This window comes from Nesoenas mayeri (assembly GCF_963082525.1).
Source record: "Nesoenas mayeri genome assembly, chromosome: 6".
NCBI lineage: Eukaryota > Metazoa > Chordata > Aves > Columbiformes > Columbidae > Nesoenas > Nesoenas mayeri.
This window is the reverse complement of record NC_137545.1, coordinates 35,054,896-35,080,872: the sequence shown is the minus strand read 5'-3', so window position 1 is coordinate 35,080,872 and position 25,977 is coordinate 35,054,896. Positions and strand designations below refer to the sequence as shown.

The following is a 25,977-nucleotide window of genomic DNA, read 5'->3' as shown; positions in this document are numbered from 1 at the left end:
TGTGAACCTCAGATGCCACAAATTGAATAAAAGAGAGAAACAGAGAAAGAAAAAAGAGAAAGAGCGAAAGAAAAAGAGAGAAGGAAGGAAGGAAGGAAGGAAGGAAGGAAGGAAGGAAGGAAGGGAGGGAGGGAGGGAGGGAATTGGAATGTCATGGCTTCAGAGAAATTGTGAACCTCCAAACCTTAAATATATTAATAGAGAAACCACTTCCTTCTACCTTCAATGACAGATACATTTAAAATATTTTCAGGCGAGTTCAGAGAATACTTTAACTTCTTGTGCAAGGCTGCTTTCCTTCTCAGACACTGCAGTTTTTCTGTTTAATTTCTTATGTCATTCTCCTCATCCACTCAGCCACCTATTTTTAGCTTGATTTGACATGAATTTTCTTCCTTCCCTTTTTGCATATACTTATTCATCTGCACTGACCTTATTTTGACTCCCAGTGAGTGACACGCTTACGACACGTGCACACACACCTAGGACTGGAATGCGTTCATATACATTCCCTGTGTATCTTGAGGCTCCATACTGTTCTTGCTTCCCATCAGAATTTCTCACTGAAAAAATACGCCCTGATGAAGCTCAATGTCCCAGCAATGTAGTCCGCCCATTAAATCTAGATATTGTGTGGCTCTAAAAAACATTGTAGGAAGTCTTTAATTTCCAAATCCCATATTTGGATGCATTCTTACATAATGATTACCTTGCATTTTCAATAACGTATTTAAATGTCATAGCCCTTCAGCACTACAGCTGTTTGTAGCTCTTTGGCATGTGATGCAATGAGGTTATCTTGGTAAACTTCTGACTGGGCTGGACTCCATATCTCAGAAACCACGACCATGGCTGGCAGCGTTTACTCCCTAGGTAACTATTTTAGCAAGTACTGAATGAGCATAGAAACTAGATCAGGACTGAGCCACGCTGGCAGAGAGATACAGGGAAATTCAGGCTGCATTTGACCATGAAGCACCTTTCAGTAAATAAATAAAGGACTTTAGCCTCTGGAGCTGACAATCCAGCACCTTTTGCAAGTGGCTAAATAAATGAACTAAAATGTCTTTGGTACTGGCCCTAGAATTGCATAACCTGTTGCTCACCTGAGATAAGCACAAGCCCTTTTCATTTCTAAGAACGCACATGATCCGACAGTTTCACATCGCTACTGTCTCTTTTTCCTTCCCTCTCTAAAATGCCAACGCTATTGTAAAATCAATTTTATAGAACTTACCCACTGCACGCTATGCTCTTGCCAAGACCCCTGACCCGTTCACAGTAAGCTGCCTCTTGTGCCTGACAAGCTCCCCATATGTTGCAAGACTCGTCAGCTGTGCTGATCTTTGCCGGTGACCCAGCTGTGTGCTAACTTGGATGGCAACTACGCTGTCTTTTGCAGATAATAAAAGAGACAGGGAAGGAGCCTCAGCTGGTGAAATAAAAGGCATTAGTGGAAAATGTGCCCAGTTCCATAATTCTTCATTTCTGAAGGCCTTCCAGAAGCCTTCTGTATGCATGGAGAACTTCCAAGAAGGCTTTGAAAGAGATTTATGTTCCTGAAGAATATTTTGATCAAGGAAATTCTGTAATTTACTGCATTTTTTTACAATACTAGCTAAAGGCCCCAAATAACAGCAGTACTTGATGTCTGGAACTTGGAATGAAGAAGGGACAAGCATTTCTTGTTGCTAAGCTGCTATTGGTCATTCGCCATCTTTCAGCCCAGTTCACAAAGAGAAGCCCTGCTAAGGGGATGCCATCGATATTCAGGATCTGCAGACTGTGCTTGAAGAGCTCTACTGACATTAATTCCTACACCTGACAGAAAGCGAAACTGGCCTAATCCCTGAGAACAAGAGTTCTACCCATATGGTCATCTTGTCCTGAATGCACTCTGTGGTTCCCCACTGCTCCACACAGCAAAGCCACTCTCAGGGACAGGACCATAACCTTGGCCTGATGCTGTCCTTATCTGTATAAACTTTGGAAGTCCTACCAGGAATCAGCTCCAGACTTCTATAGAAGGCTTCTTCTTGTCATACACATATGCCTTTACTAAGTTACATGTGCGTATAATTCCAGAAACATCGGGTGGTTTTATCGTGGATCACCACAGACTCAGGTGAGGTTTTTGGACCTTCTCTCTTACTGTCTCTCTTTCTCTTCCATCTGCCAATCCAACCATCCATCCATCATGTTCTCACTCTTCCTTTTTTGTCCGGCTATGGACACACCTTCAGCTAAGCAGACTGGCCTTGGCTCATGCAAACAGTGTACCAGGCAGCTCTGAAGGCCTCTAAAAGTACAACTTTCAAAAAGCCACTGTTACAGATGTGAGAGCAATTCCACTTTTTCCATAGGTATGTGGCTGATGTGGCTCCTCTGTTTTGTATGAGCTTTGCTGAATTTTTCATTGTCAGATTTATCATTTTCAGAGCAATATTTATGTCTGAAAATAAAATCCAGAATATTCTATATTGTCTTATTCTGCAGTGCAATGAAACAACTCCGCATTGCTTTCCAAAAGAGATGTTTGTCCCGTGACGTTTCATAGCAATTCCAGTCAAAGTCAGAGCAAGTGACATTTCTCTCTCTCCTTTGTGTGCAAAACTATTTGCTGAAGTATTTACTTTGGCAAGTTCCAATTCAGATATGTTTTTGTACGCCTTTCCCTCATGCTTCTCCTGTTTTTGTGCAACAGGACCCTGTACCCTCTACAATAACCAGATGGGTGTAAGGACTGAGTCTTCAGCTGGTGTAAACTGGCAAAGACAATTGGGTCTCCTTGGAGTTGCACTGATTTACACCAACACTGGTTATTTATTTTCTCACATATTAGCCTTAATACCCTTCTACTAACATAGCTAATATTTCTCATATGATCAGTTTATTTTTTATAAGAATTAAGCTCTTGTAATTTTATAGTACCAAAGACAGCAGCAGACCTGGCTATAACTCTGAATTTAATCATAGGCAATTCATTAACTGAATATATATACACATGTCTAGAGAAGGAAAGATCATCTGCAGTGTCTATCTGCTTATGCCACACTTTCCTCTCTAAAACACACACTTCATGTTCACAAAGTTTCTGCTCTCAGGCTTTTGGATGGTCCTGGTCTTTAAGGCACAAAGAGACGGGGCACTTTGCCTCAGGCTTATGGCTGGCCAAAGGAATTTATCTGACATCATGGAAAGCCATTTCATTTGATTAAAAAAACCTTTTATCTTTCTCAATTCAAAATTTAGAGTTCAAATACAGCAAAGCAACTAAACTGCAGATTAGGCATCTCTGTAGGAGTCACTGGGAACAAAAAGATTTTTTTCTGTGTGACGAAAACCAAAGTCGAATGATTTGAAAAATCATTTATTGCTTATTTAAAACACAATGGGTTTCTGCTGCTGTAAATATCTCCCCGTTCCATTCTTAACATGTCTGTTATAGACCCATATACTCTCCTCTGAGTTTTTATGTTTGGTGACACTGTTGTTCACAACATACCTGTACCAGCATGAAGAAACCACAGTTATCACTGAAGATGCCACCAGAGTAAATACAGTAACAAATTCCATCCTATCCAATCATTATTCTGGCAACTGTAACGGGAGCTGCACTGAATCACGGCAGAGCCTGCAGTCTGGAAAGCTCTGGCAAAGTCTTTGCAATGAAATGCTAAGCTTGAAGGAATGCAATGTGCAAATATTTTAAATAAATTGTATTCATTATCATTGCAATAAGAATGGAAGAAGTTCATTAACAAAAGAATAATGATTATAATGTTATGATGAATGTATATATGATATATAAATGAATATAACAGCATTATTCTCCTATAACCTTCCCACATATATACAATAGTATTTTTTATTGCGATGCCTGTACTACTCGTTAAGACAGGTTGAAGTAAATTGTTTTCTGCCTCGTGTTGTCCCCCAGAAGCCCCAGACTGGTGATGAGAACGTGGTTTCTGGCCTAACGCGCTGTGCCGTTTTTACCCCAATCAAGACACTTCAGCCCATCTGAAAGTCCTCACAGAACCAGGTGCTCCGGAGAGCCGGGAACAAGTATTAATATTTCATCTCCTCCGTTTCTCTGACCGAAACGTGTCATAGGGATATTGCACAACATCGCTACACCCAGCCCAGCTAGAAGCTCAAGCGCGGCACAAAAAGCCTAACGGCATATGAGGTGTTTTGTCTGTTTGTTTTTTTACTGTGCTGACAAACCCCCTCTCCAGGGAAGGGCAGCGTTCTGCCGATGGCACAGGCTCCCACCCAAGTCCCTGTGAGTTACTCCATCTACTCTGCACAAACGCCGCTCTTCACCGTTTCAGTGCAACCCCCGGACCCCGCAGCGGACTCTGCGGGCCGGCTCCCGGGGCAGCACCACCGCGGCGGATCGCAGCACCACTGCGGCGGATCGCAGCACCACCGCGGAGGATCGCAGCACCACCGCGGAGGATCGCAGCACCACCGCGGAGGATCGCAGCCGCCGGCCGACAGCCCCGGCCCCGCTCCCCTGCCCGCCCGCCCCGTCAGCTGCTCGGCGGGCGCTGCGGAGGCTGCGCGGGGCGGGGACTGGCGCGGAGGGAGAAGATGGCGGCGGCAGAGTGAGTGGCGGGGCTGCGGTGGCACTCGGGAGCGGGCGGGCTGACGCGGGCGGGCGCTGTGCGAGGTGCGGGGGTCGAGCCGCGCCGGGCGGGCAGCGGCGTCCCCGGCCCCGTCCTCCCCGCGGGCGGCCGAGCCGCTGGCAGCGCCGCCGGCGGAGCCGTGCCCGGGGCAGGGTGGCACCGGGCCCCGCCGCGGCCGGGCTGCTGGGGGCGCGGGGCGGCCGGCCGGGCTGTGTGTGCCGGCGGAGCCGCCTGCCGGGCGCAGCGGGCGAAGGGCGGCGGGAGCCATTCCCCCCGGCAGCGGTTACGCTTGCCGAGGCTCCCCCGGGCGGGCGGGGCCCCGCCGGCTGCCTGCGCGCTGGGCCTGGAGCAGCCGGGCCTGCGGCCCCTCCGCGGGGCTGCCCCGGGCGGGCGTTGGTTAGCGGGCCGGCCTGAGGTGAGCGGCCTGGTGCCCGGGCGGACAGGACTCCTCCGAGCCCCAGGGTCTGGATTAGCCCGGCCAGGAGAGCTGCCTCGCCAGCTGCCCAGAGTGGTGGGGTGTCTGGCTTTTCACATTGCCTCGCACAAGACAGATTTTTTTTTTGGGGGGGTGTCGTTTCACCATTTTTGCCGTCTTTTGTGCGATGTTGCTTAAATAAATCTTCTTCTTGGCCCCTGCTACGCTGCGTTGTTCCTAGTGTGTCTGTACCGTGTCAGAAGTTGTGCTTTGCACGCAGCAGAAGGCTCTTGAGCATGAGGAGCACTGGGTAGCGCTTGCGGGATGGATCTTCTAATTAGAAGACAGTTAAGTGACTAAGTGTTTTAAAGGTGTCTACGGTGACAACTTACTTGTTAACTTTTTGCGCAATGCCAGACGTTGTGCAGTTGCCTTGCGAATCGCATGCAGTGCTCTCGCACGGTGTGTTACACAGCTTGGGTTGACACCGTGTGCCGCCGAGGAGGGGACGTGCGGCTGAGGTTTTGTGCCAGAGCCAAGGCTGTAGCTTTCGGTGTGATGTGACAGTTTTGAATATGCATACCCAAGAGACGAAGGCTCAGAAGCAGTGTTGGTGCAACATGTGAACTGTTCCCATCTGAGTGGAAATGTTCAATAAAATGCAAGGTTTAGAAGGAAAGAGGCATCGTCTTCTCCGTCTGCAGGCACGCTATCCTCCTGGTCCAGAAGAAGGAGGTGATGTCTTCTTTAGCGATCTTAATTCCCAGTTTCATGAAAGGTGATGATAGTAAGTCCTTTTGCCTTGCCAGAGCAGTGTGAACCCAGGCTGTCCGAGGCACTGAAGAATCTTCACATAAGTGTTGGTCCCCTGGCTCCGTTCCTCCATTGCTCAGTTTGTGGCATGCCAGAAGATTTCAGAGCCAAGGAGTGGAGAAAATTTGGAAAATACGAACAGCATGTGTAGGATGAGAACCCGGGATGGAAACTACTGCATCACACTAATTTGGGACCTTGCGTTACTCTTTATAAACATTCACTGATGTGTACCCACCCAAGTGCCCTTGCTGTGGTTGGGCTGCTTACCTCACAGTAAAAAACTATTGCTGGTCCTTTGAATGACTTGCAGCTGCAGTGGTTGTATAAAAGCAGTGATTTCCTTGCATAAGCAAGGTCCTTTTACATTTTTATAAGCCTTCACAATTAAATATATTTGTTGAATTACATATTAAATGAATGGAAGTGGGGTAAATGCAGGGTTTATATTCTCAAACTGGTTTATAAGAGAATAAAATTGGACTTCCTGTTAGTGTTTACATCAGTATTGCCATGTGGGACAGTTGACGTTTCTTAATTAAGTCAGAGGTTATTGGATTTGAAGAATTACAAGAACCAGAATCTTGTCAAAGGGAGATACCAAGAGATGTTATAAAATGAGGAAATGATGGCTGCAGGGAAATTATTAATAGATTTCATCAAACACAGGGATCTGGGGTGATCTTGCTCGGTATTTTGGTTGATGACCTTGGTGCACAAAATAGGAAGCAGTGGTGATGTTTGCTGATGATGCAAAGCTGGGAACCATTTGCAGAGCCAGAGGAGTGAGATATCCTACAGGAAAAGCGGAGTGTCGTTGAGTGTCACAATAAGTAATACCTACAGGCTGAAATTACTCTTGCAAGGTTTGGTGCTGGTACCAAAGAACAAAGGAGTACAGTAATGGGAAAGAAAAGAGACCTGAATGTAGTAATGGATCACAGGATGCAAGGAACCAGTTAACAACAGTGAGAAAAAGGAATTGTGATCCTCCGTGTGCAGCAGAAGAGCTCATTTAAAGAGAGATGCAAAAGTGTGAACTTTCTTGTGCAAGGCTGTGACAGCCAGACTTGAAATCATATGTGTCGGTACTGGTCGTGCATTAACAAAAAGGGAAGTGCCCAAGAGCTATTGGAATGGTGAAGTAAGTGGAGAGTCAAGTGTTTAGCTTGTTTTCGTAGGAAAGGTAAAGCGAAGAAGGGACGTAACAGTTTAAAAGCGGCCATTAGGTAGGGTGCTCCTGCAGAGTTTGTAGTTGTCACCCACAGTCTCCAAGGCCAAGTATTAAAAAGACTTTCCTGTAAATTCTGGGAATTCCTGTGATCACCTGGTGAGCAAAGCCCCCAGGGACAGGGGAGACTCTCAGCTGAACTTGTGATGTATTTATGACTCTGTGCTTTCTTTCCTGGAGGCTAAAAGTCTTCTACAAGCTCCACTGGCATGCAATCCGGAGGAGAGGAAAGAAAATCAGGAGCACCTCCTTTTTGCTTGAGGGAAGCGTGTTGCGGTGCCAGTGCCAGTCTTGATGCAGACATCTCAGTGTGAGTCAGGAAGCTGCTGAAGAAGCCAGACACCGCAGTTGCCCTCTTCCCCCACCCGACACATGATCGTGGTTACAAATAAGGCGGAGAATCGGCTATGTAGAAGAGATCCCGTATTCTTAGGACTCTGCTGCCTCCCTGAACTGCCAGCAGGAACTTACCTGTGATCAGAACTTTATTTTTTCCTTTTGTTTTTGCCTCTTGGAACTTTTCCTGAGTGACAGAGTATGCCATGGCTTGGCATTGCATCTTCTGTGCAGTTACCTGTAGTATCGTAGCCAGCCCAGGTGTATATAAGTTCCCTTTTGGCTTTTGATGAGCAGAAGTGAATGCTGTGTTCTCTGCACTGCTGCTGCATCTTCAGAGCTTCCTCGGAATCTGCTGGAGCTGGGGAGGATGGGGGACGGATGCGCTGGTTTGGATCCCCCCGCGCCTGCGTGGCCATAAGTAAGAGTTAAGAAAATCCAGCACCAGTTGGCAGCTTCAAATTTAAAAACAATGTCAGGGCTTTTTTTCTAAAGTTCCAGGTGGCTAAGCTGTCGATCAAAACCGTTGTTATACATGAGTGTGGCACTGAATCCGTGTATAACAAGACTCTTGATGGACAGTTTTTTTCAAGTAGAGTGATTGGGATGGGAACACTGCCATTCCTGTAGTGCCAACAGTTACTCGTGTAAGATGCTACCTGGTGTACGGGGCAGGGGAGCTCTGTTTTGCCTTCCATCTCAGGTTCTTCTGTGCCTGAAACCGCTACAGTTTGTAGTAACGTATCGGCAGTTTCCACAAAAAATGTGTCACTTCAGTAAATGTTTCTGTGTATTGAGATTACTTCTCTGTTTTGCTGAGTTGTTTGCTCTTATTTGGGGTTACAAAAATGGATGTGCCATGGGATTGCTGAAGTTCTGCCTCCATCCTGAAAAATATTTCTCAGATTTCACTTTCCAGTTGAGAAATGTATTCTGGTGTCTCTTGAAGAAGAGAGATTTGTGAACTGCGGTGGCTGACTTGAAACTAAGGGCTGTGTTTACTTGCTTCTGAATTACGTAATCTCCAGTTGTTGCTTAGAGAACAAGAGAAAAACTATTTATTACTAGTGCAAAGCAAGCCTTTCCATCTGATATCGGTTTCATTTCTTCACCTCTGTGGTTTCACATTCCTAGCTGTCCCGTCCCACGTGTCCTCCGCCTCTGTATCCTAGTAGATAAAGCTATTTGTAAAACCTGTTTTCTCTGTAAGTGTTTTTCAGCTGTGGTTGGTTCTGCTCTCAAATGGCTAATTGCCTCCTCAGAAAATTCAGAAAGACATAATAGCCATATTTTTTTAACCCAATCTCCAATTTATTTAAGAGAAATATATTGAATGTTTCTTATAGCTGCATTTTTCACCCTTTTTCATTGTTTTCCAGGTTTTGGGTATCTCCTAATTGAGGAGAGTCAAAATACTGATTGCAAGTGAATCCTCCTCAGTCAGCCAGTTGGATGTCTCTGAGAACATGAGAAGTCATGGCAGAAAATGATGCAACGCCAACCTTACCAAAAAAGTGTGGCCCATACATTTCATCTGTAACCAGTCATGGCATGAATTTGGTAATTCGTGGTATAGTGCTGTTTTTTATTGGCGTATTTCTTGCATTAGTATTAAACTTGCTTCAGATCCAGAGAAACGTTACTCTCTTCCCCCCTGATGTGATCACAAGCATCTTCTCCTCAGCTTGGTGGGTACCACCTTGCTGTGGCACAGCATCAGGTAAGTTCAGTCGTGTATGTGTGCCTGGCGTGGTGTACATAGGTGAAAGACTGAATAGGTAGTTATGTAATTACAAAAACTATATGAAAGGTGTAGAAGATAAAAATTTCCAGTATCACTGCCCCTTTCTGAGATACCATTATCCTTCTGATCTCCCCATGTATACACAAATTAATGTGCGTGTGTCCAGAAACTTGTTCTGCTAACTTGTTATAGTGTAGTATTGTTAGCAGAATGTAACCTTTGGGTTTTTTTGCTGGGTTAGAGTACAGGTTTAACAGACTTTAGAAGGTGGTTCCACTTGGAACCTGGAGGCTGGATTACAGGAGCGTGTGCTACAGGCAGCTCTTGCAAACACCATGCAAGTGGCAGATGGTGTAGGACGCAGTACTTGTTTTGAGCACATCTAACCACGCTGAGTAATGCTCCCTTTTGTGCTTCAGTTCAAGCTTTCACTTTAGCTCCATAAAGCTGGGAGATGTGACTGTGTCTCAGGGACTTGAGGCCAAGAACACAGTTTGCAGTTGTAGAAGTGCGTTGCAGAATGGCGCACCTCGGTTAGATTCGTGTTTTGAGTCAGATGATGTGAATGTGCCCTATTTCTCCTGTGACCACATAGGGAGATGAGCCTTTTGTGTGTGATTTGGGAGTTAGTTTAGGTGAGATGTCTACTGTAGGTAGTAAGAAATATCCCTTTTTCCTCTTTTTTCATCTTTGAGTATCCAGGCATATTTTGTTTTACAAGTCTGATGGGATTTGTCATTCTACTTAGCCCTGAAGGGATTGATCCATGGTTCAGTTTTGCACTTTACTGAGGGAATATTCTTTGAAGCCAGTACCAGAAGATTCTGCTTTAGCAGAATCCTTTACTGTAAGGCAGTATCTTCACAGAGATCAGTATTAATAAGATTGAGAAGTTCACGTTTTTGGGTATTGATGTTAGTGAATAAACTAGCTTTTGAGTTGGCATCACTATTTTGTTAATTATAATATTTAAATCTATTTTTTTTCTAGTAACCTAATTGCTTTTCTTTTTGTACTTTGTCAAAATGCTACAGATGTCATAAAGGAGCTTGTTCTGAAAGGGAACTCTACAAATATTTCTCTGAATGTCAGTTTTGTTCTCCTGTGGACATGTATTGGCATGTTATCGTGGCAGTTACATACCTGCTTTATCTGCTAGTTGTCTTAGTCCTCTTTCTTTTGTCTTGCTGAGATCGTGAATTAGTTTATGGTTTGTATACTGCATTTTTCTTTTATACTTTATACTTTTCTTTTTGTACTTTAAACTGCTTGTCTTGACAAACATGTCTGGTGAAGGTTTGGTCTCTTATCTATGGAGTAGCGGCGTCTGAAATGACAGAATCTCAACTTGCAGCAGGTACACATAAGGTTTGCAACGTTCACTGTGAAGTTTGTGCTGCGAACTGTTTGCATCAGGCTGCACCTTACACACCGGGGTGGTCTGAGAACGCTGAGAACTGGGTATGGCTTGTGAAGTGTAGTCAGTTGCCTCCTTTGTATTTGCACTACTTGGTCTTGAGCCACCTGATTTGAAGATATTACTGCCTTAATTTGACTTTTCCCAGCAGGAGTTACCACTGTTGAGGTGTTTGAATTCTTTCTTTTCCATTATCGGTCATTTTAATTTTCTTTCCTTACCCGCTCTGCTAGCATACATACAGGGAACCTCTGTCGTAAATGCTGCTCATTCACCCATTTTCTTACCATTCATATTTGCACAGCCTTCCTGGAATTGATGCAGACATTTCTCTGCAGTATGGCTTATTATTCTGAACAGAATAAAGGTGTTTTGCATATTTATAATCAGTAGTGATCGAGGCTGCTTTCAGAGAAGCCCTTTCATCCGTCACTGTTTTTAGTCATCAGTTTGGCCCAATGCCTTTGGCAAGAAATTTGCTTAGGGAGTTTTTTTTTTCCTCTCCAGCTTTACTGGTGATTTATTTTCATGAATGCTGGAGATGTTTCCTCTCTGGCAGAATAAAGAGCATTTGCCATGACAAACCTCCAGCAGCATGCCAGGCTGAGGGCACCGCGGTCTGTACCATTGACTTGGGCTCTGCCCCCCTCCTGCAGCACCAGTTTAACATTAAGCACCAGTGTTATTCCTCAGCTGTGTTGGTAACAGTCTTTTTAGCTGCAGTTGCAGTAGAGAACACGTGAAGAAATGCTCAGAGAGCATAGCAGTTCCCTGGGGTTGGAAGTCCTGTTTGCTTTCTGTATTTGACAGCTTTTCTAGGCTCTTGACTTTCCTTCTTCTGTGTGAGCCTTTATAGTGGCACTGAAGAAGAGAAAAACAGTATCCAAACAAAAACTGCTTGTAATAACAACAGAGGAAGACACAAAATATTGATGTTATAAACGACATTCTGCTCTTACTGTGGTGTGTTTGTTTTGCAGTTATTGAAACATGTATGTTTGATATGTGGGGTTTTCAGAAGCCCCAGCCTGGAAGCCATTACTGCTCTTTTTGAACTGCAATGTGAGACTGCAGATCTCGATAGGGTGCAGAGCCCTTTCATCCTCTGCCCCTCATTCAAATTGTCTCTGTTTTGCCACTTCTGCCAAGTCACTGCTGCAGTGGTTGAAGATGCTGCTGAAGTTTTTCAAGGCTTTTTAAAATAATGAAATAGTTTTAAATTCCTCTTCTTTTACAATGTATATTTTGTACTGTTTATCCTTTGGTAGTCACAGTAATTGTCGAAGTCTAGATAGTCTTTCTTATAGTTAAATATTACCAGTGCTTTAACTTATAGGCCTTTTTTCTTTCCTGTCTCCACAGCTGTGATTGGGTTATTATACCCATGCATGGACAGACATCTGGGAGAGCCACATAAATTTAAGAGAGAATGGTCCAGTGTGATGCGATGTGTAGCAGTCTTTGTGGGAATAAATCATGCCAGCGCTGTATCCTGTATTCTAATGAAATGGGCGATAACAAATGGGTTTCCACTAAAACAAAGCTCACATAGTCAGTCATGGTGAATTGTTGTTAAAGATATAACATGCTGCATTTTTGCAAGGGAAATGCAGAGTAAGTGTTAAACTGTTGTAGCAGTACTGGAGGTGCTGTCTCACGTCTTTTCATTCTGAAAAATGTTTTCATTAGAAATGTCGCAATATTGAGCTTTGTCTTACCTAGAGCCTTTATTTTCTTTGAGTAATTAAAGTAAGTGTGGGGAAATACTTACATGGTAGGTGTTACAGAAAAGTTCTTTAAGATATTCCAGGGGTTGATGTCCTTTTAACACCATAGTAAGAGGCTGAAGTGCAGTCCTGAGGTCATCAGTTAAGCACATGAACTTTGCAAAGAATGGAGAAAACCCAGGACATGGTAATACCCAGGACTACACAAAACATTTTTCAAGGCAAGTAAGCGTTGTTGCCCCAGTGAATAGTTATCATTCCTGTGGTCATTCAGTAAGAGCAATTAGAAGACAATCTGCATGTTGCAGTAGATTATCCTCCTCCTAATTGCATAGCTAATCATACACATCCTTGCACAAGCATGCTTGAAACCAGCGTCCCTTCCCTCTGAAGTAGCTGGGACATGCTGAGTGTCAGAGTGTTTTTCATGTGGACTGACACACCTTACTGGCAGAGCTGGAAGTCTTAATGGTTTTGTGTAGTTGAGTCTTGTGCCTCCTCTGTCAGGTAAAACCAGGATCTAGCTGTGAAAACTGGGTTCTTGTAAACTAATTAGAAATCAAGTTGATCATCTCTGCAGCTCTCATCTCCTTCAGTGTCAGCTCCAACATGGTTTGCAGAAACCATGCTAATTCTGATTGTGTACTACTGAATCTCCGTATTTCCAGGAAAAGAGAACAAGTTAAGTGAAAGATGGGAGAGCTGGCTGAATTCTCCCTGAGGTGGCTTGGTCATCCAGTGGGAGTTGTTGTTGGATTTTGTTCGCACCAGCCATCCTGTCCCCTGTGGTTGCATGAGCAGGAGCTGCCAAGCTTCAGGGTCATTCTCCGTCCCTCACAAATCTTGTCTCCTCCTTGGCAAAGCTGCATTAGTCTGGTCCTGTGGTCCTCACCAACCTGCACTGTACCTGCTGTGTAAGCACGTGCAACTTCACCGCTTTTAAGAAGTACAAGAGGATTGTCAGCTTCTCTCTGCATGGATCAGATTATTTACAGCAAACCTTGCAGTTTTCTAACAGCTGTTACACGTTCCAGGATAACATTAACGTACTGTATGTATTTCCTTCTTGACAGCTCTCCAGACTGCTTTCTTTCCAGCTTATTACATGAGCCTAAAAATGTGAAGAAGTATCATAATTGTTTAGTTTTATAACATATTGGCAACACTTACAAGGCTTATTTCCTTGTATCTGATAGCTGTGTGAGAGCTGATACAACTAGTGCTGTATTTTTTCATGGTATTTTTTTTATGTTGTGCCAAAATACGATAAGCAGGATGCAGAAAACTGCTTTACACTTGTATATCATATTTCCAAGCTTATCCTTAACAATCAACACAGAAAGTGGATTTTGCCAACAATATCCAGTTGTCTCTCACATTAGCAGCTCTTTCAATTGGCCTGTGGTGGACCTTCGATAGATCACGAAGTGGCTTTGGTCTTGGAGTAGGAATTGCTTTCCTGGCCACGTTGGTGTCGCAACTACTGGTCTACAATGGAGTTTATCAGTGAGTATTTACTCCTTTAATGTTAAATGATAGTCCCCTGAAGCTGTAACATAAAATCAGAATAACTGAAAGTGTAGAATTTGACATGATTTCTAAAGTTGCCAGCACCTGCTTTTACGGGAAAAATAAATTGGACTGATCATGAAAGCTTTTATGTGTTTGTAAGCAAGACTTTCAGTTGGAAGTTGCATATTTCAATAAAATTGCTACCTTACCAAGAACATAATGTGGGTTTTTTTTTTAGTTGAACAGATCAGGTTATAACCAATAACAAGCTTCCTTTGTTATTTGCCACAAGTGGTTAAATTTCTATAATACATGCCTTTTTGAGTTGAAATGTCCTAATATTTAAATTTGTGGATTCGCATCATGTGATTGGAGGACTCTGTGTTGTGTAACATTGAGCTCAAAACTGTGTGTTCTTTTCCAGATATACATCTCCAGATTTCCTTTATGTTCGTTCCTGGTTACCATGTATATTTTTTGCTGGTGGAATAACTATGGGCAATATTGGCAGGCAGCTGGCAATGGTGAGTTTCATATCAACTATTTGACTTGTGGATGTGGAATAAGCTAGATATCGTTAGTCATTGTTTTTTTGAGGCCTTAGTGCTGTTATTCAGAAGCACAGCCCATGAGTTTGTACACTCTCAGTTTCATACTTCTAGTCCTTTCAGGACTTGCAGCTAAATTAGAGCTCCCATGTTTGGGGAGAAGTCAGGCCATCCCCTAAGTCTAAATTGCTCTTTCTGCTGCTCAAGGAGACATAAATTGCAACCAACAGCGTGTACACAGAACTTAAAGAGACCAAACTTATCTCAGCGAAGTGTAAGCTAGGCTATTTTATCACCCATTTTGTAGAAAAATCCCCCTCGTATCAGTCTTTTAGTTTTGTAAATATTATTAATTTTGTCAACTTGTGTTTTTCAGTATGAATGCAAAGTCATTGCAGAGAAGTCTCATGAGGACTGAGGAGAAACAATATGCACCTTTTAAACAGGAAGATATCTGACAGATGACTGTTGGAGGAGCATAAGGAACACTTGACTATGGAATTGCCAAAATGCAATTTTTTCCCTTGAGTGGTATACTTTACTGCAATCTGTGATTGCTGCTTCTATAGAAACCTTGACATCTGATTTTGATTACTGTGAAGTTAAATAGTATGCAATACATTTGACAATATTGGTTGAATTATAGGATTCTTTTTTTCCAAATCTAAACTGAGTTTACCATAAATTCTTGTCTGTCCATAATGTTGCAGTGCCAAACTGAACTTTTGCACTACGTTTCTGTAGCTGAAACTTCTGCTTCACTTTATCGTGAAAGTTTTGAGGAATTTGTTCTTTATAGCTCAGTGAAAGGTGGGTTTCAGATTTGGGAACGAAGATCTTATTTTTCCGTGATGATGACCCGTAATATCTTTACAAAATTCATGGATTACAGGTGAGCGTTGATGCAATAAGTAACTGATTTCTGTCTGTTAACACAGTGTATAATTCTTCTCACATCACAGGTGAGGAAACTTAATATGGATCGTACGGGTTATTGCTGTATCATTTAGTTTGTCTGTGGTACATGCCCACTATCACAGAATTCAGAAATAGAAACCAAGGCTGGAAATTATTTGCTATTTTTTCCCCTAGTACAACCAGTATACATGTTTGTATATGAATTTATGTGGACCATCATCAAATGTGGACAGATTCTGAAAATACTTGTGTTGAGTAATGTGATACAACTTGGGTCATTCTTGTACAATCCCTTAAGCTGATTTGTGTTAATCCCCTATTAAAAAAGAAAAAAATCGTAGGGAGATTTTATTGCAAAACTTAATTTTGCTGAACTAGATCAGCCTCTACCAAATGGTGTCATAAAACTCTTCATTACCAATGTTACCCTTGATAATTCTTGTCTGCTACCTGCTCTGTTTGCAGGAATTGGCAGGAGGAGGCAAGGCTGTATTTTAGGTACTGAAGTAGCCCGTAGTGCTGTGACTATGTTCCAGGCAACCAGAAACACATTTGTTCTAATAGCAAATTTCTGAGGTGGAGAAGTACTGTTACCCCTATTTTACAGGTGCCTGTGCACAGCAGGTCTGATAGGACAGAGCTGAAATAGGCTGTGTGCTAATCGGGTCCCTTCTTTGAAAGGGGGATTTTACAGTGACCCATATTTGGGGGCACACGAGGAATTTCCTCTTGGCTTTGCAGCTCCCTTTTGAGACCATGAGATAAAAGAGCTTGTACAGGAAGGCAGAAAGCAGACTTTGAGAGGACACTGCCAACCTGTGCCCTCAGTGACTTTGGCATGAGATGTCTCCACTTTGTTTTCCCCCTCTGTCTGTGTTGATGTTGTTTTAATGTATTCATTTTTCTTTTTTGTCTTGAAGTACTATTTTTTAAATCTTCCATGAAAGGTTTATAAGACATGTTACAGTCACCTAGGGAGGCTGGAGTTGGTCCAAAGAACAAATAGATGTTTAAACAGGTTTTTATTAATAAATGTGTGTATGCATTGTACATGAAGCTTGAAATAGGCAACTCTTTCAGTCTTGTATGCTTATCTCTAAGTCTGAAAAGTATGCAATGGAGTGCTTCCAAAAGTGTTGTAACAAAAGAGGTAGTCACAAAAGGAGAACGTCTTGAATGGGCAAGTTTAAAAATAATAAATAAGCGAATGGTGTATAAAGAGCTCGGTTCTGCAGTTCCACAAAGTTTCATCAGCTTATCCTGGTTCCATGACAATTCAGCACCTGAAGCACACTGTCACTGGGCCATGGTTCAGGAGAGCACTAACAGATGCACTTTGCCTTAACCAGAGGCGTAGAACACGTTTGAGTAGATCCCTGACTAGACATTTTCTTTTAATCAATCCATATGGCAATAAGAAGCATTTTATTGATAAAACCAATAAGCTGTTAAGGCATCAACTAAGGGTGAGTTTCTTTAGGCAGGCTCTGGCATTTCACTGGAGAAGCTGTGCAGTATTTGGCCTCGTCCACCTTCTTTACTTAAACAAATGACTTCAGCCTGGTGGGCACTGTGGTTGGTCTCTCTTGAATTATTGTGGCGTGAACGGCATAAAAATTCAGATGTTTCTTATACTGACTGTAGGGAACAACGTGGTACCTCAGTAGCCAGTGTACTGACTTGGGAAACCATTTACTTTCATCATGACCAGTAAGTGTCTGCAACTGGAGATGAGTAATTTTCATTATTCACATGGTGGTAGAGCTACTTTTACTTGCCAGCCTAAATATTTACACAAAAGAAGCTTTGTGTATGTTAAAATGTGCAGTATGTCAGAACTGGTTATTGTACATCTGTGGCACCCACTTTGCAACACTTTGCACTCAGATTCATTTAAACCTGATTGGACTGTGCTGTTCGCTACCTTTGTTTTAAATTTCATTTTGGAAATTTTGAGCATGTTGTGCAAAGGCACCAATCATCCAAAATCTATTTGGGTGGAGTCCTTTATTATATGCGTTTTATTATTTTTATTCTTATTTGACTAAAGTTGATACAAGATTTGCGTCTTGGATGTCACTATTTTTTCAAACTGTATTGTAATTTTATGGCTGGTGTGTTCAAACCTTGAAAAACATTCATGATGAGAATGCTGACACGGCCTTAACTGTAGTGGTGTGAATATGCTGCTACTGTATAGTGTGTAATTATAACATTAGACTGTCTTAAAGATGTTGTTCAATAGAGAATGAATAAGGTATATTTTCGATACAACTTTATAAGCACGATAACCTCTTCACTAATTAAGCATTGTAAGGTCTATGCTGTTTAAACTGGCAAATTGCTGTTAAAAGCAAAATGTGCATTAAACACAATTACAACCTTGTTTGATAGGCTTCTTCTTTCTTTAAGAAATTATACTGATTTTTAAAATACCCCAAGTTGCCTTCTATCAGCAATCTCCTAATAATTTTGACCATTGAGCTGGCTTATTGGTTGCACAAAACTGCCATCTAGAAATACTAAGAAATAAGCAGGCAAGATCAAATCAGGGGCGATTCTATCACAATTAGCATGCTGAGCAGCCTTTGGAAATTTGCCCTTTTGAATCTGCAATGGGAATATTTGAGCTGGGGAAAAATAAGCCAGATAATTTCAGTTTCAATACAGAAAATAGAGATATAGATATAAATAGGCCCTATGAATATGGAAATAACATGAATGGCAGGGAATCCCATAATAAATGATATTTGTATTTATTAATGTTCCGGTCTGGATATGAACTGAATGTTATTCTGGGATTCACAGACTCTCCCCTTGCCCGTCACTGCCTCAAAAAGCATGTAACAAATGGAGGTTTAGAAACACGCAGTGAAAAGGCCTCCAGGCAGAGGTGCAGGAAGGCTGCGAGCAGTTGGGCAGTATTTGTGATGCAGTGCCCACAGCGAGACAGAAACACAAGTGAAAGCTGGAAAGAGTGCAGGGGGTGAATGGAAAAGATCCATGTTTGTGTTGGATGGGGCAACCTGTGACCCAAAACCCCAAACTCTGCTGTCAAAATGCAGAGTCCTGTGCGTGCCAAGGCTTATTACAGCCAAGGATGGGAATAACCATAATTTTACCTGCTCGTAGCACTGAGTTTAGTCAAAAGCACACTGGCAAAGCTGCCTTCCCGGAGAGTTTACCTCTCCCTTTCATCTCCAGCCTCTCCACGAGAGCAACGCCATGGGGAATGGAAACTCTGCGTCCTTCCTGCCCACGTTCAGCCTAAGGATGTCGAATGGAAAGTTGCCCATTTCAGGGCAAATATTCCAACCGCTACCAGGCTCTCGCAGAACCCATCTTGTGCCTCCCTGTGTAATGTGGCTGCTGGAAGCAGCTTGAAGGAGAGAAAACAAAGAAATCTTTCCTCCGTAGCATCTGTATTTCTGCCATCTGGCTGGGAGCTGCCACAGGGACCTCTGGGCATACACCAGCCTTCCCTTTTTATCTCTCCCAGCATGTAAGGAAGGGACAAAATTTTACCAGCTGCGTCACCCTGGACATTTTGCATATCCTTTTTTACATTTTGGAGCAGTGTTACCAATAATTCCTGATGGTAACGAATGAATGTAACCTGTGGAAGTGATGTTAATTATCAAATATGATGCTTATAGAAGTACCTGCGCAGCTGGGCAGAGGGAACGCGTGCCTCACCATGGGAATAGCTATCTAATGCTGTTAGTTTTGATGCCAGTGCTAAATGCAAAGCATGAGTAATTTTGCAGCTTAATGTTCAGTATTAAACAGTAAATGAAAGGTCAGCCCAACATGTTAACTGTCATGGAATAGTAAACACTATTTTAATTGCTGCATGCAGCCAGCTTGGGTTTTTAGTGTGTCTGTTGTCATGTTTTGAGCAACATGATCCAGAGCTTTGTCCTGATTACCTTCCCCCGGTCAAATGACAGAGCCTCAAATTAAAGGATAAACTTAATGCCTGAGCTTTTCAGCATACTGGGAGTTTATGCTCGGAATGCTTAGAAGCCGTGCTGGGGAAGAGGTGGGGCTCATTTCTTGATCCAATTGGTGCCGAAGTCCAAGTTCAACTATAGTTTTGCATATTTTTTTGAGGTTTTCCTTTCTTCCTCTTTGTTTCTGAAGTGCAGAAGTTTAGCAGCTCTTATTACACTTTCACATGTTGTTTTTGAGCCTGAAGAGCACTGCAGCAGATAGGAAACAACATAAATAAGGAAGGATATGAAGGGCAAGGGCTGCTGCTGAGTTTCCCTGGGCTGAGCCAGTTGGGAGCTCAGTGGCGCCCAATGTGCCGTGGGCATCTGGGTCAGACACGCAACGTGCAGTGTCCCCAGACTGAAGTTCACAGGATCTGCTTTCTGAGCTGGCAGTAGTTCTGCCTTGACTTTTGCACTTAAAAACTTCCCTGCAGGGAGTGTCCTGTTGTACTGTCGTTATACGGGTCCATGTGTACACGTTGCGGAGTATTTGCAATGTGATAGTGCGCAGGTAGAACCATAAGGTCTGCTTTTTGTGAATTTATTGGTAGAAATCCTGAAATTGAGCCTTTTAAGCAAATATGGCAAAATATTTGTTATAAGAAAATCTGTATAAATATGTTGCTGTCTGAATTCGCAATGTAATTCTGCTATTTCTGTTCTCTTGTTAGTTCAATGTATGCCTTGTGTTATGTGAGATAAACCAACATTTCAGATATTTAATACTTCTTTGGTAATTAAACCTCAAAGCAAGATTTGCTTAATGCCATTATTCAGGGAAAAATGTGAACTGAAATAAAACTGGAGGAATAGGTTTGCAACTTAATTTGCTGAGTAGAAGTTACGTAAGGAGAAGCTACAGCATTTTGCATGGTGCTGCAAGGAAGAAAAGGACAAGAAGTGTCGTTGAATCATGGAGTGTCCTGAGTTGGAAGGGACCCACAAGGATCATCAAGTCCAACTCCTGTCCCTGCACATGACAACCTCACAGCTCACACCGTGTGTCTGAGGGTGTTGTCCAGTCTCTTCTTGAACACTGTCAGGCTTGGGGCCGTGACACCTCCCTGGGGAGCCTGTTCCAATGTCCAGCACCCTCTGGGTGAAGAACCTCTTCCTCATGTCCAACCTGAATCCCCGCTGGCACATCTTCCTGCCATTCCCTCAGGTTCTGTCACCGTTCACTAAAGAGAAGAGTTCAGCGCCTGCTCCTCCTCCTCCCCTTGCGAGGAAGCTGTAACCGCCATGAGCTCTCCCCTCAGTCTCCTCCAGGCTGAACAAACAAAGTGACTTTAGCCACTCCTCTTATGGCTTCCTCTCCAAACCCTTCACCAACTTTGTAGCCCTCCTCTGATCATTCTGATTTCATCCTGGGTTTCAAAGCAAGAGGGGAAGCCTTACAGATGTGGTGTGTTTGTATTGACTTGTTCTGATTTTCAAGTGTTCTCCAAAAGCATCACTTTATTAGCCATGATCACCAGGGTGTTTGGGCTCATCTGTTGTCCTCTAACCCAGCTGTGCCAGTTATTTCCTCGGTGACCAGGGATGCCTGGGATAAGCCTGGCTGTGCTGCCAGAGAATTCACAGGAAAACGGCTATAGCAACTTCTTGCTGAGATTGACATGGTCCTTTTGAACTTGGTGAGAAACCAGTGATCTGTCCCTGGGCACTTTGGTTGGTAAAGGCGAGGGATGTGGCTACATAGTGGGTAAGTGGGGTGATAGCCCTGTAAGGACATTAAGTGCATATGCCAATTATGGGTTCTAATGAAAAACAAAGTTGTGCTGCTCTACCTACCAGCATTTCTTGTCTGGAGTAGTGAGACCTGCTTTTTTGCTTCTCCTTGCTCGTCCTTTGCGCAAGTACATAGGAGCCTGAGCTAAGGACAGTTAATCCCGTTCTTGGAACCGGGACTGTTTATAGGCTGGGTTAGCTCTGAAAGACTCCACTGTTTTCTTTTTAAAAACAAATGCTTGTTCTGTGCTGCATGTCAAGTGCAATCATTGCTGAATGAACTGACATGCAAAGCCAAGTTCTCAGCTGAACTGGCGTAGCGCCATCGATTCCAGTGGATGTGCAGCAGTTCATGCTGGTCGGGAATTCAGCCCACTGGTTGGAAGGGATGAAATTCTTTAGACTTCTCTTCTAATGTGATACAGGTCAAAAAAATTCCTGCCTTGTGCAACAAGTAAGAGGAGCACACTGCAGAATCTGCCTTTCCTTCTTCTCTTTCACCACTGGTGAAAACTGTCATAATTTTCTGTGATTTACAATGTGTGTTTTTTATGGTATATCTTCAAGATGACCAACATATAAGAGTCAGATCTGACAGATCAGATTAATAATGATGCAAATGCAAAATGTTGGCTGCTGATGAGCTTGTTGTCATAAATGCTTGCCGTGATCTTGCATTACTTTTTTGTTACCCAGTATTTTGCTTGTAGGAAATTCAGCTGAGGATTTGTGTTGGACCTGTGCCTGTTCTGATTGAACTGGAGAGATATAATACTCCTTTGTGTGGTTTCAGGCTCCTCTTACAAATCAGTTTCCTCAAACCAGTGCAACAAGCAAAAATGCAGCCGGAATAGTGGCTTGGAAAAGAGGAATTGAAACATCCTGAAGACTGATGTTTCAAGGACGTGAATCAATGATGTGATGTATCCACTATGGTGATAAGTGGTATAAGAAATTATAGACGTGTAGTATCATGTAAGTAACATAGAGGTGCAATGTTAAGAAGTAGTGAAGCTAGTAGAAGGTGAGACACCCATTACTGGAAAAGTTTTTTTGGGCATTTGTTCTGCAGACTTTGGTCATTGCCCTGGTCCAGGGGATGAACTCTGGGACAGTGCAGAGCAGTGATGCAGTGGGTCACTTGATAAGCTGGGTAGATAAAAGACAGAGCTCAGTTTAGATGTCAGGTCGTAATGCCCAGCACAAAGACAAATACCAATGGCATTTGTATAGCACACACAAGCTGGGGTTTTGATTTTTTTTTTAAATGTAAATTTATAAAGGAGAATTGCCTTTTTGAAGTATCAAGGGACAGACAGAAATATCACAAGTAGCATTTGCATTTAAACCTTAACCTCCGTGGGAGTATACCTGAGGGCGAGAGGAAGAGTTGGTTTTCCAGACCCACATGTGCCACTCTAAGGTGCTTTTTTGAACCCCATGTCCCTGGATTTGGAGTGCTGCTTGGAATTTGAAAACCATTGGATTTTGCTATTCTGGATCAGCTCACTGGTAAATGAAGAAGTTGTGCTGCTGTGACCTGTGCTTGCCTAATGCAGTCCCCTAATCTTCTCCCAGAAAATAAAGTAGACTTAGCTGAAGCAGGAGCAGTTCCCCTGTCCCCTTCTTTTCATCGCAGCACCAGTGCACGGTGAATGTAAAAGGAAGGCCTCTTGTCAGCAGTGTTGGCTTCTTCTGCCTTCTAATGGTCATAAAAGTGAGGTACCAGAGATGCTGTGCAACAAGAAAGGGATTCGGTTGCTACCAGAAACCCCCAGACTATCTCACTGGGGAAGTTACAAAGCCACGGGGGACAGTCCGTACTTTCTGGCATCATCTGAAGCAGCTTTTCATGGAATACCTTCGCTTTGACAAACTGTTGAACTTTGATAGTTTGTGATTTCTAAGGTCACAGTAACTAATGAAACCCTGAGAGATGTGCTGAAGTTGGTCATGTACCTTCTACATAGTAGATTACTAAGGGATGCAACCTAGGACAGGGGCTACGCATCATATCTCCTGATGTCTCTCTTGCACAACTGCTGTGAGGTTCATTCTGAGATTTCCCTCAGGAAGGACATAAACAGACATCTGACACTTGTACAGACAAATCTTCATGGGATTTGTCATCCTACCTGATGCTGACTGATGTTAAAGGGACTTAACAGGTATGAAAAGCTACTAGAAAATGGTTCTACGCAAGCTCAGATAAAGGGTGCTGAGTGTCTGGTGTGTGCAATGAAGATCACCACTTTAACATCTCTTAAACTATTAAGGCCTATTCATTCTGCTGTATAAAATTCTTGAAAACAATATCTTATCTCCTGTTGCACTGTTACCCTGACCTGTTCACAATATTGTTTATTGTAAGCACTGTTGCATCTTACCATTGATTAAAATGATGACTTCCAACTTAATCTCCCTGTGGGAAGAAAGTATTTTAGGTATTGGTTTTCCTGCACTCCTTCAATATCAGGCTTTTCTTCATCACAATACTATTTTTAATTAAATCTGCTGACCCTTTGTGATGAATTCAAATGTAAAAAAGGCTGATTAATGCCCAGGTGCAATACCTACTTGAAAAAAAATGCTTGCATTTTATTCTGACAGCCAGTTAACATCTAAAACATACACCTCGAAACATTTACATATGTCCTTATTTTTGGGATGTGTTCATGGAGTCGATGTGTCTGAGGCCCGACGATTTTTAGATGACGCCGTGTCCATTCCTGGGAGCAGATGGTGGGTTGGCTTGAAGGATGGCAGGTCTGGCCCATGGTTGGGACTCACAGGCGGCTGCCAGCAGGATGTGGAGACCCCTGTCTCCTTCATCTCCACCAGTTCAGAGGGACCCACCAAAGCCATACTCAGAGCTGAGTGATAATTGTACAGTTTTACAGTTAACCGATTGTTGAGGAATTAAAAAAAAGTGGTTCCTTGTCAACATCGTCTTGTCAAATGCCAGACGCCGCTTGTTTTTGACATTTTCAACTACTGTTAAATAATAGTCTTGCTTCTGTCACAGCTAATGTTGACTTGAAGGCAGTTGTGCATTTCTCAACTCAAATGCTAAGCAAACAGACTTGGGTCTTGACAAATATTTTCCGGGCTTGCCCAAGGCAAGTAAAAATGAGCTTCTAGTTAATCGTTTGTTTTATAATTCAAATTGGTGAAATAGGCAATTAAAAAAATGACAATTTTCATCAAAATTTGCAAATTAAATGTCTCTTTGCAATCAGAGCGGGTTCAAGAAACTGCAATAGATAATTGCTATTTGAAATCAGTGAAGTATCCAGCATTGTAGGACCGTGAGGATTGTGGCTGTTCTGCCTTAGTAAACCTTGATTGATTTGGTAAATAAGCATTTCAACTTCTCTCTTTAAAATAAATAAGCAATTTTATTGCTTTATTGCTTACCCCTGTATGGGAGGTAAACAAGCTCTCGAGCAGTAACCCCGTAATATCATGAGCCCAAGTGCCATCTGTCACCGAGAATTTTGTCCCTTTATGCACAATAGCTTCTTATGGCATTAGGTCCGTTGCAGGTTAATTGATGAGCAGAGATCCTCCTCTCTGTTGTTCCTGCTTTTCTTCGCTACAGGACTGTATCTCTCATCTCCATTTCCTTTTCTCTCTCCTGTATTAGCATACTAATCACACTGAACTCCCACTGCTAAAAAACTCTATCCATTTTATACTGGGGGAGGGGAGGAGGAATAAACTGGCATTTCCTGAGAGATTTACAGATGCTGGTTTATGATGGTAGGAAGGCAGGGAAAGAATATAAGTGGTGGCAGAGGTGAATAATGCCCTGTGCTGGCTCTAGGATGTCAGTGAAAGCTGAAACTATAGCCGCATAAATATTAAACATATTTGAGAAACACCATTAAAATAAATATCAAAGACAAAGTTGCTCACACATCTGTTTCTGCTCACATTTTGCCGCAGCGCTCTACATTTGTTTTCTCTCCAGCTGTTAACACCTGTCTTTCTGTCAGTGATAATAATGCAATTTTAGGTGGGCGATGGAGCTGACAGTAACATGAAAGAATTCTGTATTTTTCATGTAAGAAACTCCTTTTTCAAAACTAAAAAGGGCTCTGTGAACAAAGATACATCCTTGTGCTAATCCTTCAGAGCAGTAGTTGTGTTTTTTGTTGTTTTAAGGTGGATTTTTTTATCAGACTACAGAGACTTGGGCTTGTATTGCACAGCTGAACTCGAACTAGATCAGACATCCTACAGTGGGCAGCTACCGCTTGCCTTTGTAGTTCTCGTTTTATTGCTGCCACATATTCAGGAGGTTGCGTGTGCTCAGTGCTCCTCACTCCATGTGATGCTTGTTATCTAAGCTCATCAAAAGTGTGTGCTGCGCAGTGATTGCTACCAGAGGACACGCACCCAGCCGTGATGTCTTCTTTACTTACCCCTGAAAGGAGCACAATGTTCACAGGGCTGCCTGAAGAAAGTGTTTTATGCCTTTGCTGTAGCCACCTCAATAGGCAGACGATAGGAAGCGCTCAGATATCTTGACATTGAAGACAATGGGAGAGATCCTCAACTAAGGTAAACTGGGAACATCCATTCACTGTGCCTGTTCACCTAACACAGAAGAAAAAGCTTTTTATACCTTTTGCCCTACAGAAACACATTGTGAGGCTCGGTGCAAAACATGGATGAACCCCACAAGAAACATTCCAGATTAAGGAAGAAATATTCATGTAAAAGTAGGTGTCTTCACCCAATGCAAGTTTAGTTTCCTGCCTGGGCTGCTATATGTGAAGGCTCAGGGCTGTTGAGCCCATATTTAGTCCTCCGTGCTGCCTTCTGCGAGGTAGCCCTTGGGTGAAGAGGATCCCACCTGCTTTGAGAATGTATGTTTCCATCTGCAATCCCTGCCCGTGAGGGCCAAGGTGAAAAAGGGGGGTGAACTTTGCAGGTCTTTTGGCCTAGATT

At 42.9% G+C, this 25,977-nt stretch overlaps 1 protein-coding gene across 6 annotated transcripts; it reads left to right on the top strand.

Moving 5' to 3' along the window:
• Positions 1-797: 797 nt before the first annotated feature.
• On the top strand, positions 798-20,154 carry INSIG2 (insulin induced gene 2). Of its 6 annotated transcripts, none has more exons than XM_080346998.1 (8): positions 798-873; positions 1,619-2,125; positions 3,941-4,613; positions 8,809-9,149; positions 11,953-12,077; positions 13,657-13,823; positions 14,254-14,353; positions 14,754-20,154. In XM_080346998.1, the coding sequence occupies exons 4-8, from the start codon at positions 8,906-8,908 to the stop codon at positions 14,793-14,795; spliced, it is 678 nt and encodes a 225-aa protein (XP_080203124.1). In that variant the 5' UTR covers positions 798-873; positions 1,619-2,125; positions 3,941-4,613; positions 8,809-8,905; the 3' UTR covers positions 14,796-20,154. The 6 variants fall into 6 exon arrangements, with proteins under 6 accessions (XP_080203124.1, XP_080203125.1, XP_080203127.1 ...); XM_080346999.1 differs by having other exon boundaries at positions 803-873; positions 2,086-2,125; XM_080346997.1 differs by having other exon boundaries at positions 816-873; positions 1,403-2,125.
• The last annotated feature ends 5,823 nt before the right edge of the window (positions 20,155-25,977 follow it).

Excerpts from the sequence above, each read along its gene's own strand:
- INSIG2 (XM_080346998.1), top strand. The coding sequence starts at position 8,906 with ATGGCAGAAAATGATGCAACGCCAACCTTACCAAAAAAGTGTGGCCCA. Across the intron at positions 12,078-13,656 it reads GAATAAATCATGCCAGCGCT|AAAGTGGATTTTGCCAACAA; the intron begins GTATCCTGTATT and ends CAATCAACACAG. Across the intron at positions 13,824-14,253 it reads GTCTACAATGGAGTTTATCA|ATATACATCTCCAGATTTCC; the intron begins GTGAGTATTTAC and ends GTTCTTTTCCAG.